Source organism: Plectropomus leopardus, chromosome 15 (assembly GCF_026936395.1).
Source record: "Plectropomus leopardus strain MGB_pleo_1.0 chromosome 15, ASM2693639v1, whole genome shotgun sequence".
Taxonomy (NCBI): domain Eukaryota; kingdom Metazoa; phylum Chordata; class Actinopteri; order Perciformes; family Serranidae; genus Plectropomus; species Plectropomus leopardus.
In genome coordinates this window covers 11564984-11583689 of record NC_142190.1, presented here as the reverse complement: position 1 = coordinate 11583689, position 18706 = coordinate 11564984, and the positions used below count along the sequence as shown (strand labels likewise).

Below are 18706 nucleotides of genomic sequence, written 5' to 3'. Positions count from 1 at the left end.
TAAGCAATGAACACATTTATGCATAAATGGTTATAATCCAGAAATATAATTCAAATTTGATCTGAAATAACTTACTTCGCAAAATGAGTGCTTCATACATTCAGTACTTTATTTTGATGTTAACACTTTTATACTTTTACTTATTTAGAAATTTAAACGCAGGGCTTTAACTTATAGAGTATTTTCACACTGTAGTATTATTATTATTACTTTACTTTAAAGGCCCAGTGTGTACAATTTAGTTGGATTTAGTGGCCTCTAGCAGTGAGGTTTGCAGATTGCAACCGGCTGAAACTCCTCAGGATTACAATCCCCTCAGTGTTCTTTGTTCAGGGTTTTAATTTTAGCACATTAATATGCACTGTGTCAGACTGACATGTTTTAGTATTTCATACGAGTGTGTATCCATGCACTTTAGGTCAAATATTGAGATAAAACAGTTATATCTTCACACAGGATATCCTTCACGGTAACTTTAGTAACAGTTTTTCCCTCTTAAACTTCAGCCCCGTTGGTGCAACTGAACATTGTGACAGAGTCTTACAAAACAACAGTCTGCTCATTGCTGCATTGCTTCAAAGTCTCACAGGAAATAAGACTAAAATGTAACGTGTGTGGCAGCCTGTAACACACTAACATGATGGATTAGACAAACACTGTATCTATGTGGCAAAAAAATACATCAATTGACTTTTTGCAAAATATCATAAAATATCACTTTGAGTGGGACAAAACTTTGTTCTTAGCGAGCAGTTTCTGATCTCAAACAAGACTTTTAGGCTTGCACTGCATTGCACTTCTTTCCACATACTACATGTTAGAGTCGTCGTGAGATAAAGTGATATGAGTTCTTACAGGGAATAAAAATTGATTCTTATTTAATGTGCTAACAAATGTTAACTTTTGAAACAAGACAAAGGATGAAAACAGAGGCTCAGATTTGATCAAATTTGGAGATTTCACATTTGATGCATTTTAAATTTTCTCTTCAATTAAAAAAGTAGACAGAAAGGCTTTTTTTTTCTAAAAAGGAATGCTGTCAGGGCTCTACAGGCTCTCAGTCTTGTCACTGTTGATTGATCTTAGTAATATGGAAACCTAAATCTACATTTTTCCTTATTTTTGAAAGCTCACAGACCAGAAACTAAAAATTGTTGCACAGAAAAAAATGTAGTGTTTGTCTTGAGGGTGGTGCCAGAAGAAAGGCCATGTTCTAACCCAAGTACCTCTAAGCAGGGTCAACTAAGATTAATACTAATGTTGGCATTGGTTAACATAATGAGATAGGCCTATGTTCAGAGATGTCATCTGCATGTTAGCATGCTTACATTTAGCGAGCCTGATAATCCAATTCAATTCAGTCCGATGTCGACTGAAAGAAAATTCTCTGTAAATTGATTCACGACAACCTGCACGGCTGCGTCCATCTAATCCACAGAGAGCTGAAACATCTGAGAACTCTTTATTTGGATAGTCTGCCTATGTACTGTTTACTGAGTATTTGTAACATTTCAGATTGAGCTTGAACTATTCACTCAACCTATGCAGCAAACAATGAGTATAAAGTTAAAGTTCAGCTAAATTATTCTGGGAGTAAGTATATTTATGGGTTGTCACATACACTCTTTAGATAATCTGTTAAACATCTACAGAATAAAGCAAAGAAGACAAATCTCCACTAATAAGCTGTTGAAATATAACAAGAACTCTGCAAACTATCTGCAGACAAACTATCCACATAAATTGTTGCCAAACAACTAATTGATTGACAACAAATCAGTTGGCAGATATTCATTACTTTGAAATTTTACACTTCTACAGGTTCGAGTTTTTTTAAATGTAAGTTTTCTGCTCTTTTTTGTCAGACATAATTATTAAATTATCTTAATCTTTGTGTTTTGGACTTTTGGTTGGATTAAAAACAGGTTTTTAAGATGCTATTCAGAGCTCTAGGAAGTTACAACCTTTTTTTTCCAGAAGATGAGCCTGTGATGAAAAGAATGGACAGTTGCAGCCTCTACATTTACAACTGCTACAAAATCTGATTTATATTTTTAGGCTTGGGTAAAGGAAGATGACATTACCATTCATAATCAGCACTGATTGGTCCGTTTGTTTTTACATCAATAATAACCAGACCCACGTGATTTACGAAATGTTGTGGGCAGTCATTCGGAGGTCTGGAATCAGGAAAACACTGAGCTGGCAATATTTGTATTAGCTAAATGTTAGCTCAGATGCTAACATCAGCACACAAAAGCTACAGTGAACATGTGTACAGATAGCAAAGCAATTTTCAGAAATTAGATGCGGCAAGTACATTTGCGAAAGGATCCACTCATGCAGAAACTTGCCTGGAAATATTTGGCATGTTGTGTTGATACACGTGAGGCTGAATTCTGTCATTACCTTTTAGGGGATTCCTGTGATTCTGTCATACAATAGTGTGTTCTGACCTGTAGGAGACGCTGGATGAAACATCAGACGATCGCCGAGGTTTCATCTTGTGGACAAAATAACATCATCATCATAACAACATCTTTACAAAATTTCATGGTGATCCATTCAACTGTCGTTGAGATATTTCAGACCAAAGTAGTGGGCCAAGTGGCCTCGCAGTCAGCTGCAAACATAACTTCACTTCTCTTGTTTCAAGTTAAAGGCCAGAAAAATGTTGTTTGTATGACTTTGATTTACACTCAGAAGGTTGAGACATGGTGCTGTAATCATAGCGTTAGGCAGACATTAAACCAATGTAACAAAAAGGAAATGTTTCAATTCATAAAGAGGTAGTCTGAAACACCTTCAACGTAAACAAACGGTGGCAAAAAATCAGTCAATGAACATTACTGACATTCAAGTGCTCAGTTTGTATTCACTGACCTGCATAAATACATGTGACATCAGGAAGGTGCTGTGAAATTTAAAACAAGTCCTTTTCAAACTGAAAAGTCACATCCAACCTGAAAACTCAGTAGGTCTTTAGTTAAGGCTCTGGTTTACAGTATTTCCTGCAGGAGGTCGTCCTCATCTTCGTCTTTGGCGCGGCTTCTTGACTCTCTGCTGTTTTTTGAAGTCGATAAGGCAGCCGGTGGCCTCCGAGATCGGAGTGAAGGACCTGATGGGAGAGTTACTGATTCTGAGCATTGAAATGCTGCCCTCCTCTGCCACATCCTCATCTTCGTCATCATCTCGCAGATCTATGACATCTCTAAAATGAAACAAAAACAAAAGATTACAGATGCACGGTAGTTAAAAAAACATATATCTGAACTGGATTAAGACAATTTTACAGGTACATAAAGACATCCTTCGCCTAGGCATGTTTATTTAATAATTAAATGAACTTATTTTTTGCCTACTGTGTGTGTTGAATCAGATCAGGTATCAGTCAGACGGCATAATGCACTTTAAATACAATTTTCTTTCTCTCTTTATTTACAGTGACAGGCTTATGTGAATAAAGTTACTGCTAATACTTGGCAAATTCTTGCACAGTTAATGTCTTTATATTTGAAGGTCTTTTGCGGTTTGCTAATGTCACCAAAATACACTCGTTTTTCTGCAGATAGATTTGGACATTATGTACATTATGTTTTGACAGGAAGTTTTCCAACTTTGCCTGGACAAAGCACATTTTACTACGTTTAATAAAATTTAAAAGGGAATCAGCTCAGAAAACGATGACTGACATCAACCTAGCTGCATCGTATTTACAACTAACTTAGTACTTGGATTTAAACACAGAGGAGGAGCTCGACTGTGTAGCATTCAATCTTCCAGAGCCCAAAATGAATAAGTATAAATGGCATGAAAATTTTTAAGCCAATTTAACATTTGTGTATTTCAATGGTAAACACTGAAGAAATCATGAAGTTGCATGCATTAATAGATACTTGCAAGTCTTTGTGACATGTTTTATACGACAGCTTTAACATGGCAATTGAGTATCAGATTATTTTACCCCAGCCGTCCACACAATACTGACACTGACAGAGTGATGGAGGTTTCAATCCCACTGTCACTGTGAGGGATTCTGGATCAAAATGTCCACAAAGATAAACAATACTGTAAATTAAATCATAATGTAAACAGATTTTCTAAGACTTCTTTACCCTGGTTGGACTTTGGATCCAGATGGCCCCGCATCTGTAAACAGAAAACAACAATTCAGTAAAAACGTGAATCAACTTAAGTTTGACTAATGATTTTTTTTTCATTGCTGATATGTTTGTTTTTGAGGTTCCAAAAACAAGTCTTGATATAGACGGTGATCTGAAAATGTCTCAGGTCTGAAAAAAGTTTGTGAGGTTTACCTGTAAACCAGAAAACTATAGATCAGGATCACAACTCTCTGTTATTATCTGAGTCAGTCGACCCAATTATCTTGTAATGTGAGTGTGTCATCAATGAGATAAAAGTCAAACTGGCACATTCTCATGATCAGTTAATCAGATGATTACTTTCTTAATTACTTAATTCAACATTTTGCCAATAAAGTGATAAAAAAACGCTGACTTGACGTCTTTAAATTGCTTGTTTTTTCCCATCAACCATCAAAACCATAAAAATATTAAATCATCAATGACAATAAATGGAGAAAGCAGTAAAATCCTAACATTTTAGAGTATAAAAAAAACACACTCTTCAGTATTTTGCCAAAAGAATGAGTGAAACAAATAATCAGTGATCAAGGATCAAGTTGCAGATTAATGTCCTGACAATGGAGTGATTGATTAAATGACCAATAGTTTCAGCTCTAGCGAAGATACTGTTTCTTACAATTACCCGAATATTCAAAAATCTGATCAGAGCGCCATCTTCTAATAAACTAAACTGGTATGGTAAACAGGGTTAAACATTATATCTGCTATACATCAGCATGTTAGCCTGCTAGTGTTAGCATCAGGCTTAAAGCACCACTGTGTGTAAGTTCAGCTTCGCAGAGCAGCATGTTGTTGTTGTTACACTTTAAAAGACTTTCAGACTCACCTGAATCTCTGCTCTCTGTTTGCTCCAGAGCCGACAGCAGATTTCCCTTCTGGAGGGTTGGAAACGTAAATTTAAAAAAATTCTACAATATCATCATACAGATCACATCCAAAACGTAAGACAATAAATGTGAAAAGGGCTGAGCCACATGTTTCTGCATTACAAAGAGAAATTTCAATTTGCTTATCTATTGATTTAATTTATATTTAAACTTCACTTTTGTGTTGTTATTAGTGTGTTATTGAGTGTGTAAAAAGGCTTACAGTCTTTGATGCCTGCCGTTGGATGCATATCTCTGTGTGGCGGTTGTAGTCTCTCAGAGGAACAGCTTTCTGACAGATGTAACATTTCTCTCGGTTCCTGTGGAAACAAAAGGACAGAATTTAATAAAAAATGTCTGAAAACACTGAGTCGTTCCCGTTCTATGCAACAGGTCATACCTACTTACTTGCCAGCGTTGGAGGGGTCTGTCTCTTCATCAGTCGTCTCTGTTCTTCGTGTTCTCTTCCTACGTGGCTTCAGTGACACTGTAAAGACAAGAGGATGGAGCCACTTTAAACCAGCAACAAAACAACGATGACATCATTTAAACTGATGTTAAGAGTTGGTTTTAATGGGTTAACTGTAGCGGTTGCATCCGACTGATCTCTCTAAGAGAGAGAGAGAATACAGACGTTCTCATTCGACAGAAACTAGTGTTGTAGTCAAGACCATAATAACCGAGCCAACAACTTGACCAAGACCAGTGTGCCGAGACCAAGTCAAGACCAAGACCAGCAAACTACAAATGACTTACGTGATTTGCTGGATTTAAAGAAGGAAGTTTTACATCCAACCACAGTAATTATGTTAATAAATAAATCCGTTGTGGTCTCTGCCGTTCTCGATTAAAAATCTGGAGTCCACTATGTCAGAGGCCGAGACAAACCCGAGTCAAAAATGTGTTCAATTACGAGACAAGACCAAGACCGATCTCGAGTACTACAACACTAATTTAAACCAATGATAGAATCAAACCATGTAGTTTAGAGCCGTAAAACTAAAGGATCAAGAGTCTTATAATGTCTCACAGTTGTTTTCAGGTCTCCTCTCATCGACAACAGCCACCTCACCATCGCAGTACGCAGCGTGCATCTCAATCTCCGTGACTGGGAAAGACCCCTGACAGATGGGACAGTCCACTTTGGTTTCAGGGCTCTCAGGGACGGTGGCTGGTTCCAGCTCAGGAGACATCGACCTTTGAAGGTCTCGATCCTTTATCTCCTCCACATCTGGATCCTTATCCTCTACCGTTTCATTTCTTACATGTTGTTCTCCAATATCGCTGCTGCTGTTGCCAACAGGGACGTCTCCTTTCGTCTTTCTGTCCTCTAGGGCTGAAAGCAGTCACACAAACACAAGATTATTTCCTGATGACACACTGTTTAATTTCTTAAACTTCAACCTCCACAAAACCAGACTGGTTTTATTTGTCAGAACAAACTACAAATGCAGTATTTTGACTTCGTTATTAAGATGGCAACCTTACCGTCCACCTCCACCTCCATCTCCTCCTCCTGCAGCTCATCCCCAGCTGGAGAGTCATCGCGGAGAATCATCTCGACCTCCGGCTGCTCTCGACTCTTTTTAACATCAGACTGAAATCCAAACCAGAGAAAAAGTCCCAATTTAAGAGGAAGAAGTGATAAAAATAGTTTACATCTATATAGGATCTATAGAATTCTGTGTTATTGTGGTGAGACAAGCCAAAGTACATTAAGCCCACACTTAGTATTACAAAGAAGTGTTACTTCTGACTTGATTCTACAGTTTTGTTAAGTGTGATACCTTAGTTTGATCAACACTGATTTGACCAATTGCTTTTTCATGGTTAAACGCCATCGTTGTCTGTCCGTTGTTTTAGTAATATTCCCCACATACTGCGTTACTTCCAACAGATTTTAATGTACTTTCTTCCACTTGTAAGATGATCTCATAAAGTCCAGTATTTCATGATCTATCAGAGCACTGAGCGCAGATTAAAAATGGAGCATTTAAACTCACCTTTGTTCCAGCGTCAGTGTCCATCATCAGATCTTGCGTCCTGTCGTCATCGTTGTCAGTCAGTTGGGTTTCTGTTGTTACAAACCGGAGACATACTGGCTGTCAGAATTTTTTGTTTATAATGAAAAAAAAAGCCTGCAGTGAAGGAAATAATGCAGTCACAAAAGAGATCAGTTCCCTTGCCCAGTGAGAATTTAATACAGCCATCACCTACTGATCTGTGGTTGGTCGCTTGGAAAACACAAAAACTTTCTTTGCTTTCTTGAATTTTAAGATTAACAGCTTCATTCAGAAAACTAAAACAACTTAAATCCTAAAAACAGTCCAAAGAAAAGGTGGAGCTTAATTACCTGGACAAACCTCACAGTCATCTGTGTCCACCTGTACCTCTCCATCCTCCTCCTCCTTCTTCTCTTCCTCTTTGCTCTGTCTTTCCTCCTCTTCCTCCTTCTTGTCCTCCTCCTCCTCTGCCTCAGCTGATGGGCTATCAGCTGATTCACACAGTTTTCTGCCTCTCGGTCTGAGGCCTCGCCTGAAAATTTGTTTAAATAACAAACAGCACAGATCAAGAGACGATAAATGTTTCAATAAAACATAAAATGCAAACTGAGAAATATCATTTAATCACACTTGTGTGCAGACCTCAGGAAGTGACAGCAGAGCTACTCAGACCGCAGAAGTGCACTCAAACTACTCATTTGAGATACATGAGTATATTTCGTTTCACAAAGTGTGCATTTGATTCGTCATTTTGTGTTTCTCTTAACCAAATGGTACCTACAGATCATCAGTTTAGAGCCACACAACATTAAATCAACAACTATTCTGATAATTGATAGACTGTGTAATTCAGTTTTGAGTAAATATGCCAAGTATACAGCCTCTCCACTGAAAATGTAAAGCGTTTCTTTATTTTATATATTGTACAGTGTGATTTGACCTGCTGCTTCAAGTCTAACCAACAACTCACTATTTAAGTTTGCATTTCAGTGACACACTAGCGACATCTCGTGGCGAACAGACGTTACTGCACTGTACAGAAAGTGTGTACACAGTAAAGCAGCTTTTCAAGGCTGATGAAATGAATATGTGGACATACAAAAACATTCATTTAGCTACTAGGTATTATGTATTAAATTCATTTTCTTTAACTTTTTTCTTTTTAAATTTTGTTCTTCAAAATTGTTATTTTTGTCTTATTCTTGATCTGCAAAAAGGGCAAAAAAACCCACAACTATTAGGAATTTAAAACTAATTTTCAATTTGTTGGTGTCTATCAACACGAACCCTGAACTGTTCCTTTCTTGTATACCTACTACCAAAATAGTTATCAGTAAATACTGTATGATTATTGCATTAGTTGAGTTAGTTTGTAATATATAATTGGGACACAGTGTTTATATTCTTGGTTAGGAGGATTTCACTGCAGACTTATCTTTGAACACTTCCTACATGACCATAAGTTTAACAGGATGCTAACAATAAATTTATCCATTATCCAAGAAGAACTGTTCTTGCAGGTTTTTTACCTTTGAGGAACAAGCAGTTGGGGTGATTCAGGCGATTCAGGTGAAGGGGATTTCTAGGAAAAAAATGAATAATGCTTGTTTAATGACTCACAGTTTAACTAATTAAAGATCAGAAAACAACAGTTTTGTTATTGTAAATGTTCTGCTCACTGGTGTCCTCAGCTCAGAGCAGGAAGCAACAACATATACATATTTCACCTTCTACAATAAAAAATAAATGCAACTTTTAAAGATTTAAGTCAGTCCTACTGTTATTTACTGAAGACATCTCTTCACTGGTTGCCACTGGCCACGTTAAACTTCTAGCATGTTAAAACTATCGAAGTGCATAATAAGTGGTTAAAACTGTCTCAACCTCCACTGGCTACAACAGTAAAATTAAAAGAATACTATGTTCAAGATCAAGATCCTATACAGCAAATAAAAATTAAAGTCCATAAATACACCAATAAATAAAGTAAGTATGGTACCTCTGGCTGTGGCTGGATGGCATCCCCCCACTCAGCCTTCCTCAGCAGACACCTCTGAGCCTGCTTCAGACTCTTCTCATACACCTCCATCTGAGCCTGGATCACCTGAGGGATGAATGGATGGACAGACAGACAGACAGACAGACAGATGACAAAGTTATAAAATAGACGTCAAATTTACTTAATTTCATTGCATTTTTTGCTATCAATATACTTAAAGATAGAAGACAGATAAGCCAAGTTTCCATCCAAAGTTCACACAACTTCTTACTGAATTTTCAGCTAATTGGGAAAAGAAAATATGAATTACTGCTGTTAACTACTGTTAAATAATAAGAGTTGATTCATGGAGATAAACAGTAGGTGGCTCTAATTGTCTAGGCGGTTCAATTAACCCACTGCAGAAGAAGAAGAAGAAGAGCTTATGTCGCTTAAAGTGCTCCAGTCAAAACTCAAACCATGTGAGATAATGAATGATATTAATGCAGATATATGACATTTATGGTGGTTTCATATACTAATGCCAGGAGTTTTACAGTCTCCTCACCATCCATGATGTTTCTGGCTTTTCAGTGGATGTTTAAGTCACATACTTATATGTATGCAATGATTGATTATCTCGCCAGTTAGATTTCCAGAGGAGCAGTTTTGCTGTCATGATACACCAATTTTTACATCTCACGAACTGTAATGTTTTTTTTTTTTGCATTTAAACAGTCCAAAGATGTTCAGGTTATGACTAAAACAGGGAAAAGCAGCATCAAGAGATGATTCACCAGGACATTTTGCAAAACTGATCATAAAAACTGTCAACACTTTGCAGCTGAAAAATTGTGCACCAATCTTTACCTGTGTGTATTTGTCTGGGTCCAGGCCTCGTGGACAGAAGGGAACTCCCCAGTAGTAGTGCACCATCGGCCTGCCTCCAGGCTCCACAGGCGCGGCAGATGTAGAAGAGGAAGAAGGTCTGAGTGTGAAAACATACCCAGAGAGAACTACAGTAAGCAAAGAGACCTCCCTGTACTCTTTAATTAGACAAGTATGCAGTGGTGGAATTTAAATAATGTCATGCTTTATACTTACACTATATCTCAGAGGGAAATATTGTATTATTTACTTCACTACATTTATCTGACAGTTTCAATTAATTTACAGATTGATATTGTTGCATAAGGAAGATAGAAGGGTTATAAAATATGATGCTTTGTTTTAAATAAAAATACCAATATTTTTTTTTACAAGTAAAGAATATTGTATAACAATTTGATGATCAAGTAATTTTTCACTTAAAAACATTTCATAGTAACAACCTGTCAGATATTAAAACTCATTAAAAAAGATAAAAATGCTCTATGATTGGTAATAACTCCCTGTGTGAGCCTGCTTTGTGATACAGAAAGTGTGATCCTGTAATGGTTTTTGTGTTTTCCCTACCTGCAGTTTGTCCCTGGAGAAGCTTCAGTCGTATGGTTCAGGGAAGCAGCCTGGCTGTCTGCCTGATGAACACGTCTCTCCTCTGGGAAGACGGGGCTGGGTGAGCCCACCGGCTGCAACAGATATAGGAACCGATAAAGAGAGACAAAAAAAAGCTGATTTTCATTTCCATACTTCTGTTTCAGACTTAGTGAATTAACTGAGCATGTAGCCTTTTACACACAGTAAGAAGTGCCATTATGATAAAATAGTGGAAGAAGTGGAAGCAAAGATTTACTCAAAATTTACTTCGAAAGCATTCTAAGTTTTTCTTTAAATGTACTCTGGCCTTGAAACAGTGAAAGTGAGCCTGTGTACCGTGACATCGTCGTCCTCGTCAGACCAGTGTAGCGTCATATCACTGGTCAGCTCCACGTCAGCAGAGTTCCAGTCTTTGGACGTTCGATTTGGCTCCTCTGCATCATCTAAAAACACAAAAGAAATCTAAAATCCCAGACCCACTGACCAGCAGGCTCTGACCACACTATTCAGATCAGCAATGTAAGTGTCATCATGAGAGCTGTGGACACCATCATGATGACTCTTAACATCAAAATGTTAGTAAAGTTAAATTAGGAAAAGACACCGACAGGGAGCAGAGTGTGTGATGTAACACTGTACCTGACTGAGATGAGTTGTTAAACCCAACTTCTTGATTGTTTATCTTGCTGTCCTAATCAGGAAGAACAGAGAATGTTGTTTTACACTGCAAGAGAAAAATACCCTTTAAAATCCAAAAATCACATTGCAAGTTTGAGGAAAAAATTATCATTGAGAGGAAAAAAATCTTTGCCACTTGGAGGGTTGAATAAAATACTATATGATAGATATGCTGCAGAGCATGCGTCTTATTGGAGTTTAAGATTAGAAAAATTAGACAAGATTAAAGCTGCCCCAAATACATCAACTACACCGTTATATCGGCCAATATACAGGTAACGCAAAATATGTCAGCCAATAAATAATTAAAGTTTTTGTTCATTTAGAAACAGCCCATTACATAGTTTGTTTACCAGAGTATGGATGATGATAAAATGACTTAAGTATCAATAAATAAATACACAAATATATACCAGAATAAAAACTGAAATAAATAAAAGAATGAGATAGAAATATATATATATAATATACAAGAAATATATATGTATATTTATTTTTAACACTAATGTACCAATATTAGTGTCAAAAATCCAGTTGTTTCAGACACTTCTCGACCACCTGACAGGGACTTTATGGGATACCTGAACTCACCTGCCTCAGACTCTGAGAGGGACCACTGGATGTGGTTGAATTCTTTTCAGTGGCTGAACCTCTGAGACCTGCAGCTGAAGGACTCACAGAGTCTTTCTGCTCATCAAGATGAATCTTTTGTTGTTGTTGTGGAGTCCCGCCAAACACTGGGCTTATACAACATCCAAGACTCTGCTCGGTCTGCTCTCCGTCAGTCTCTGAGAAAACAGGACTATTGCTCGATACTAATGTTTCAGAGGGAGCGACGTTTTTGGAAACACCTGGGCTTCTTGGGAACACTGGACTCTTAGGCTGACAGGATGTGGACCTCACAGAGGGGGTTAAACTCCCCTGAGAAGAGAACATGAACTCTGAGTTACAGACACGGTCTGGGGGTTTGCAGGCACTTGGAGACCTCTCATGCTGAGTAATCCTGCCAAATACTGGACTTTTAAAATACTCAGGACTCTGCTCCGTCTCTCTATCGTCTTCCTGATCAGTCTCTAAGAAGTTGGGACTCTTCGACAAAGTGTGATTACCGGAGCATTTGGGACTTTTGGGAAACGTCGGGCTCTTGGGTTCAGCAGGTTGAGACTTTTGAGTTGAGGTCAAACTGTCCTGAGAGCACAACACAAACCCAGACGTTCTGCAACTTTCCAGCAGGTCCTGGTTCAGCCGGGGGATGTGAACCTCGGCTCTGGAGCCAGTGGAGGAGAAGACAGGGGATTTACGGAGCTGACAGTCATCGATCTGGGTCGAGTCACAGCTCTGATGTATTGTTAAGAGAAGACAAGTACAAACATTATCATTCATTTGGAGCTGATAAATGTAAGTCCCACAGTCACTCTCTTTTAGCTCTGTTTTTGGTCTCCACCAACTCCTGAGGGAAACATCTGTCTCTTTAGCTGCTTAATGTGTATGTTTACCAGCAAGTTTCTAAGAGTTTACTGCTGGGCAGGTAGTGTAAAACAGATTTTTTCACCTTTTCCCCTAAAAATAACTATAAGAGCAGTGAAGTGAACCAAAACAGTAAAGTAAGTTCTGTAAGTTCATTGCTTCATCCAACACATTGTAATTTCATAAACATAAGAGCATAACACATGGTATAGAAAGAACGAATAAAGCCAGTTTACGAATGACAATTACAAAAAACACAGTGTACTAAAATTATCATTTTCTCAGATTTCTTATTAATCTCAACAAGCTTTTCAGAGTCTGATTGCTGTTCTTTAATAAACTTTTATCACAGTAAATCAAATTCTATCATTGTAATGATTATGTGCCAGCAACAGTTTGATAATCCTGCTAATATGCTGCTTTTCTCTTTTTAATCATTGAAAGTGAAATTAAGGCTTAAAATCTTTTAGTTGATCGAAAGATAATTATACAAGTACTTTGATCATCAATTAAGCATATTTAACAAAACAAACTGCAAACATTTGCTGGTTCCAGGAACCCCAATGTGAGGATTTTTAGCTTTTCTCTGTTTTAAATCATTGTCATCTGAGTATCTTTGAGATCTGAGGAAAGCTGTTTTGGCAGCTTTCCTCACCTTGGGCTCTGGGAAGTGATGATATCAACAGAATAATCATTCATGGAAATAATCATTAGTTGCTTACTGAATATCTTTGGTTTGGGATTTCATCTGCTTGGGCTTTTGAAACTTTGATCTGCAGTATTTTGTGACATTTTATAGACTAAATACTTAAATTTCACACCCTCCTAAATATTATCAACAGGTCGATCAAAAGTGAAGACAAATCAAAAATATTTTTGGACAAACCTGCGGTGAGTCCAGAGGCACTGAGGGACATTCGGAGCTGCAGGGTGAAGCCTGAGAGTAGATTTTCTGAGTCTGTGATAAGTCCGGCATCTCCAGCAGAGGACTTCCTTCTTTCCTTTTCCGCTTTTTACTCCTGTTATTGCTTTCATCGCCACTTCCTTTTGCTCCTGGAAGTACATTCCAGCTTGCTTTCAAATTCATTGTAATTTCAGCAGTTTGATTTTATTCTTTGAGTTGGCCTGACTACATGGCAAAATTGTATATTTCTGTTTTTGCATATTTCCTCTGATTTTACTTGCCAGCGCTGGTGCATAAGGAAACTAAGCAGTGTAGGATATTTACCAACATAAACTCAACAGTCTTCAGTGACTTACCTTGGTTCACATCTGTCTCTGGCGTGCAGGTGTCTTCTGATGCTCCCTGTTCGTTAGCAGATGCCTTCTTTCTGTTTGAGTACAAGAGTTTTCGTCGAGAGCAGATCCTGAGTGAAGCTTCGGCATCGGCGAGCAGGCTCTGTGAGCACGGTTGTGTCTGGCTGACCATCTACAAGAGAAAAAAACAGCACTTCTGCATTAGTTATTTAACCAGATACTGTTTGAAATCTTTCAATCAGATTGATGCAGTTTGGGTCAAAAATCACAGCCTCTTTTCTGAGAATCATGACTCAGAAGTTCTCCTCTGAAATACAGTATTACAGTAACAGCTACAGTTACTTTGCAAACAGGAACAGCTAATAGTACATTCAGCAAATTAGCTAAAAATGTGAAGAAATATTGGCATAAAAACGGTATTGACCTCCAGCTAGCAAACCAACTCCATGGCAACATGGCATCCCACAAAGCATTATGGGAATTGTAATTCAAGTCTTTCAAAGATGATTATCCTAACTAGAAGTGAAAAAACCAATTGATGTGACAATCCATATCTTTCGCTATCAAAATATATAATTTGTCATTCTTGAGGCTCAAAAGGCCCATTGATACATTTCTTATATGTCTAGTACAAATATTTGCCCTTTGTTGAAAATGTGCACATACAGGTAGAAAAACTCCAACAACTTCAAATTAAGGAATAATTTCCACTTTTTTGACTAAGTAAATAATGTCACTAAACTATACTGTCTTTTGATCCAGGTCCACTGGAGTGTTTATTGCAACGGAAGTTATTTTCCTTTTTCCAAAGAAAATCCAGTCTGTTGTGAGGACTCACTGACTGAGAGCGTGCAACAAAGAGCAGAAGTTGTACAAATATCGCAATAGTAGAAATACACCCTCTACTACTTGTAAACTAGTACTTCACTGTGTTGATTATTGTTATAATGTCTGCAGTAAATTGACGGCGCCTCTTCCATTCATCCATATCCACTATCTGTCACTATGCACTGAATCTGGCGCATCGTCACTAGGCTAAGACTAACATGCAAAAACAGCACTGCTGTTATACAGAGAGATGCTTCCGTTACTTAGTTTACCATTATTGACATAAGAGAGGTGGACAAAATAATAAAAATGAATATTACAACATTCATGAAGGGAGGATTTATTTTTTAAGCTCCTCTGCACTCACACTCTCCTGGATGGCTTTCATCACGGCCTCCTCCTCTTCCTGCAGTCTAAGTGCAGTAACGCTGGCTTCCTGTTCGCTCAGACGCAGAGCCAAGGCCATCATCTCTTCCTCTGTCATCTCTGAAAAATAAGGGACAGTGCTGTAAAGTTAAAAGTCAGGGTTATTCATAAAAGCCTGCCTCTCACATTGACCAGAAATTATACTAATGCTGTGGCTTTCTTAGCACAGAGCTTTAGGGTTTTTTTCTTTGTAAAGTACTCCACTGTATTGTCAGTACACTTTTGATTGTGTCAATTATTCAGAATCTTAAAAGGAGTAAAATTAGCTTCAAAAAACAATGTTGTTACAAAATAATATAAAAAATAATATTCGTTAAACCTAGTTCTTGTTATATGCACCTAAACACAGACTGACGTCACTATACCAACAAAATATACAACATACATCATCATGTGCAGTGATGATGTGATGAATAAAACTAGCCTCAACATCAATACAGTGACACTAAGAACATTTGTATTTCAATTTTTTAACTTATTTGTCATTAAATTTCTTTCTCCATGTTAAACAGTATTTATTCTGCACAAACTAAAAACAAACAAAGAAGAAAAAAAACCATTAAAAGTCAATGTTTGGTAATTATTTTGTTTGTCCTACAATTCGTGTACCTTTGGGTTTGGATTTGTTTTCCCTCTCCTTCTTGCGTTTTTCTCTTGATGACGATAGAAGTGACAATGAGAGCTCGTCCTGGAAGGACAGGCACAAAGACAAAGTTTAATTGACGTCATTTTCCAGAGTTCAAGTAAGCCTCAGGAGAGAGTTTTTAGCTGAAAAATTCAACAAAGTATGTTCAAGGTATGACACAACAATGAGTCATAATTAACTTCCAAGCTACAGCTGAATCATCAGATCTGCTGTTAAAAATATTTCAAGTTTCATCCAACTACCAATTTGACTTTGGGACAGTATTGGGAAAAGTGGAAAGTATATGAAAAGCACTGACTAATCCCTGAGCTAAAACTGCTGACATGCTTAAAAACAAGTGATGCTGTACTCCTGGATTTAGACACATGAATCTGCATTTATCTCAGCTGATTCAAGCTCATGTTCACATTTTTTACAGTGTTGTCTTGGTCGTTGAGAGTTTCATCTTCCTGCGTGTTTTCGTCGGCTGGTTGGCTTCCAGTGGGAATGTCACTGGCATCCTTGAGTATTTGCTTCCTCAGAGCCATCCTGGTCTGCTGCTGAGAAACTTTGTCACAACACAGAAACAAAAAGCTTCACATAAGCATAGCATAATTTAAAAGTTTTCAATTCAGATTCTAATCACTAAAATCACTGCTGAAAAAGAAAAAAAAAAAGAGATACAGTGTGTGCTGGTTGGTCGCCATGTTTGTAAGTGCTAGAGTTTAATGCTCCACTCTGTATGAAGTTTTAACAAAATACTTTACTTTATTATGCAATGTTTAACTATAGTTGGTTAAGTTAAATACTAAGTAATTCCATACGAAGTACGCCTAAATGCTTGCCTTCTTTAAGGTGAAGTACAAAATAATGGATTGGCAGGATCGCCTTTCCTCTTTATGTCAACATAATGTTGCGAAAAAAAACAAAACTTATTTGGGGGGGATTTTTAAATTCAAAATCAAATTGAAATTCCTATGTTAAGTGTTTTTACCCACCCCTACTAGTTTGCACACACGGCTCTCTGTGATACATGTGTAGTCTTTAAGCTCAAGCTTAGGGTTTTGTTTAATGTGTATTGTCTGAAACTGTGTTGTTGAAGCTGTGATTGAATCTGCTGCACACATTTATCAGACATTTAAAGGGGAATTCCGCTCATTTTACACTTTAAAATGAACAGAGAACTGTGGTGTCACAAGGATTATTATAGATGAGCTTAAAGGCTACAAATGTATGTCAGACAGCCTCCTTCACATTTAAATGACCCATAAATTTGCAAGAAATTAGTAATTACATAAATTACATTATTATACGTATTTATTATTGTTAGGTGGAACTGTCATTTATTATGTGCAGTATATTTGGAGGCCAGGGACAAAAGATTAAAACAAGCTTTGTGCTATATCTGATGCAATTCATGTATTTTCTGTCCCTTTGAAATCTGGATCGACAGCACTTTCTGGTGTTCCATTTAAACGCCTTTCACAAGTATTTCAACCTTTTGAAACCTCTCTCTTTCTCAAAAAAAGGGTAAAAAGGCAATGGGCAACTTGACAAAAACTGTCCTGCAAATCAGAAGAAATTAGTATGTGCAGAAAATAATTTTCTAAAAAGCTAGGGAAAGTGTTCAGATCTATATCTATAATGTCATAATTATATATTTAAAATTATTTTACAAATCATTTTAGTTATTCAAGGAGTTTATTTCCAGGTCATTTCCTTGTTTTTTTAAAAATTTTTATTTTCTTGTACTTTTCACTAATTCCTTGCTAATGTCTGTGTCGTTTAAATATAAAGGAGGCTCTCAGTCATACATTTGGGGTCTATAAGCTCTAAGAAATAAGTAGATATAATTTTTTTTCTTTTTATAGCTAGTGAAAAATGTCCACAGAGCTATGTTTATAACTGTCATATTTATATATTTGCGATTATTTATTTATTTTTTTTCCTAAAGATATTTTTCCAGGTAATTTCCTGGTTTGTTTGTTTTTTTTATTTGTACGTTCCCTTTGTTGGTTTTGTTTTTGTTAATTTTCTTGTACTTTTCACTAATTTCGTGCTAATGTCTGAGTCATTTAAATATAAAGGAGGCTCTCTGTCACGCATTTGTGGTCTCCAAGCTCAAACTAAGATAACCCTTATGACACCTCGGCTGCCTGTCTGTGGAAATCTCCTTTTAATGTCTAATAAATGTGCAGCGGATTAAATCACAGCTTCCATAACACAGTTTCAGAGGATATGTATTTAACAAAACCCTCAAACGGCAGCAAAGCCAACAACAGAGCACCCTCCTCGTCCACTCTCAGCAGCAGTAGTTACCTGTTTTACCTGATGACGAAGAGTGTCCTCCTCTTCCTCTCATCTGTCCGGTGGGTCGGAATGGCACGAGCGTGGACCCCAAACTAACTCACCTGAGTGTTAAAATGAAAACAAATGATTAGAGTGAGAGACTAAAGCGGCTGAAAGCAGGTTAATTCACACACGGGTGTGTACAGCTCATGTTTAGAGTCTCACTCGGCCGATTTCCGTCAAAACTTCACTAGCTTAAAGTACACAGCGCGAGAGCATCGGTTGATGGGGAAACAAACTGACCTCACGAGACCCCAGAAACCGCAAATAAAGTTCGCATTTTCGGTGTTCTTAAAAAAAATAGCCGTGATTTAAAAAACACCATTGCCTGAACGCATGCTTATTAGTTCAACGGCTACACAAAACAACAATAAACCGAAAAATATTCAGTACAGAAACACTCACATCAGAGTTTTCCTCACTTTCGCGGCGCCATGTTTGTTTCTGCTGACGCAACCACGTGACTACTGCGTAGGCACGTCATTTGCGATGCCTTCAGGGGCTGTCGGTCGATATCACTTTAATGCCGCCTTTATGGACAGACAATCACTCAATAGGAAAAAAATGCTTCATTATTGTTGTACAAC

The 18706-nt window shown here is 37.4% G+C and overlaps 1 protein-coding gene across 7 annotated transcripts; it reads right to left on the bottom strand.

Moving 5' to 3' along the window:
* Positions 1–88: 88 nt before the first annotated feature.
* Positions 89–18618, bottom strand: uimc1 (ubiquitin interaction motif containing 1). Of its 7 annotated transcripts, none has more exons than XM_042498700.2 (23): positions 18525–18618; positions 18090–18181; positions 16199–16338; positions 15755–15833; positions 15087–15205; positions 13895–14063; positions 13521–13687; positions 11759–12505; positions 11129–11180; positions 10826–10932; positions 10469–10581; positions 9884–10001; positions 9035–9139; positions 8565–8617; positions 7386–7567; positions 7036–7106; positions 6521–6629; positions 6063–6368; positions 5441–5519; positions 5256–5352; positions 4993–5041; positions 4116–4149; positions 89–3211 (listed from the first exon to the last, which is right to left on the bottom strand). In XM_042498700.2, exons 2-23 carry the CDS (start codon positions 18130–18132, stop codon positions 3028–3030), a joined length of 3123 nt encoding a protein of 1040 aa, XP_042354634.2. In that variant the 5' UTR covers positions 18133–18181; positions 18525–18618; the 3' UTR covers positions 89–3027. The 7 variants fall into 7 exon arrangements, with proteins under 7 accessions (XP_042354634.2, XP_042354637.2, XP_042354635.2 ...); XM_042498703.2 differs by having other exon boundaries at positions 6105–6368; XM_042498701.2 differs by having other exon boundaries at positions 16208–16338.
* Between the last annotated feature and the right edge of the window lie 88 nt (positions 18619–18706).

What these genes read in the sequence shown, in the direction of transcription:
- uimc1 (XM_042498700.2), bottom strand. Translation starts at nt 18,132, where the DNA reads ATGAGAGGAAGAGGAGGACACTCTTCGTCATCAGGTAAAACAG. An exon ending in TGAAAGCCATCCAGGAGAGT is followed by an intron (nt 14,064 to 15,086) that starts GTGAGTGCAGAG and finishes TTTCTCTTGTAG; the next exon opens with ATGGTCAGCCAGACACAACC. An exon ending in TCTCCAGGGACAAACTGCAG is followed by an intron (nt 10,002 to 10,468) that starts GTAGGGAAAACA and finishes TTTCACACTCAG; the next exon opens with ACCTTCTTCCTCTTCTACAT.